Genomic DNA, 1310 nt, shown 5'->3' with positions numbered 1-1310 from the left:
CTCCTTTCTCAATCTGCCAACCTCAGTCCTTGCCACCTTAGATGAATGGTCTACAAATGTTCCCCACTTGGTGTTATGCTCTGCTCCCTCTTGCATTCTTTTCAGTATTATTTACTTAATCCATTTTTTCAACTAATATTTATGGAGTATCTATAGTATTTAAGCCCTATACCAGGCATACAATTTTCGATCTCTACTCCATTCCAACTAGAAAAAATGAAGTTACCTCATCTTGTTAGACAACTATTTTCAATCTCACAGTCTCCATATTTTCATCACAGTGATCTTTAGTCCTGTAGACTTTGAGGACGGGGCTAAGCTAGAATCCAGGAAGAAGTCGATAGCTGTCCTCGGATAAGCTGTCTCCAGAGCCTGTGAAGGGCCCCCTTTACCTCTTGGTTCTTGAGGCTGTAGATGATGGGGTTGGCCATAGGGGTGAACACAGTGTAGAGGACAGAGAAAGCCTTTCGAAGTAAGGGGGCCATGTGGTCTGTTGGTGCTACATAGACCACGATGAGGGTGCCATAAAACACCCCAACCACGCTGAGGTGGGAGGAGCAGGTGGAGAAAGCTTTGTGCCTCCCACGGCCTGATGGTATTTGCAGCACAGTCCTCAGGATGAAGGCATAGGAGGTCACAATCAACACGAAAGGGGCCAGTGTCAGGAAGCCTGAAATGCTCACTCCAGCTCCCCACATGAGCCCTGTATCACCACAGAACAGCCCTACAACTGGACCAAAGTCACAGAAGTAGTGGTCGATCTCCCTGAGGCCCGGGCAGAGGGGCAGAGGGGCTGCCAGGGCCAGAGTGAGGGTGGAAAAGGAGAAGCCGCTGAACCAGGCTCCAGCAGCCAGGCAGCCACACCACCAGGTGCTCATCAGGGCAGGGTAGTGCAGTGGGCGGCAGATGGCCAAGTAACGGTCGTAGGACATGGCCGAGAGCAGGAGGCACTCAGCTGCAGCCAGTGAGGCAAACATGTAGAACTGAAGCAGACAGCTGGCCAGTGAGATGGCTTCCCTCCCTTTCAGGAAGCTCCGCAACAGCTGAGGCATGATGTTGGAGGTACAGCCGATCTCCAGCAGGGAGAGGTGGCAGAGGAAGAAGTACATGGGTGTGTGGAGAGTCCGACTGGAGGCCACAGCCAGCACGATGAGGGCGTTGCCCCCCACTGTTAGCACATAAATAGCCAAAAAGAGGGTGAAAGGGAGGAAGCGCAGGCGTTGCAGCTCCCCGAAGCCCACCAGGATCAGCCAGGTGGTCTGGTTCTCACTGGCACTACTGGGTTGCTTCCGCATCTAGCTCTGGGCCCA

The 1310-nt window shown here is 52.7% G+C and overlaps 1 protein-coding gene across 1 annotated transcript; it reads right to left on the bottom strand.

The window, feature by feature from the left end:
- Positions 1–314: 314 nt before the first annotated feature.
- On the bottom strand, positions 315–1295 carry LOC307101035 (olfactory receptor 11A1-like; the record flags this gene model as incomplete). The annotated part of the gene is made up of 1 exon (XM_079773768.1): positions 315–1295. The coding sequence occupies one exon, from the start codon at positions 1293–1295 to the stop codon at positions 315–317; it is 981 nt and encodes a 326-aa protein (XP_079629894.1).
- Between the last annotated feature and the right edge of the window lie 15 nt (positions 1296–1310).

This window comes from Cnephaeus nilssonii (genome assembly GCF_951640355.1).
Source record: "Cnephaeus nilssonii genome assembly, chromosome: 6".
NCBI classification, from domain to species: domain Eukaryota; kingdom Metazoa; phylum Chordata; class Mammalia; order Chiroptera; family Vespertilionidae; genus Cnephaeus; species Cnephaeus nilssonii.
Note: the sequence above shows the minus strand (reverse complement) of the source record. Positions and strands in the feature narration are given on the sequence as shown.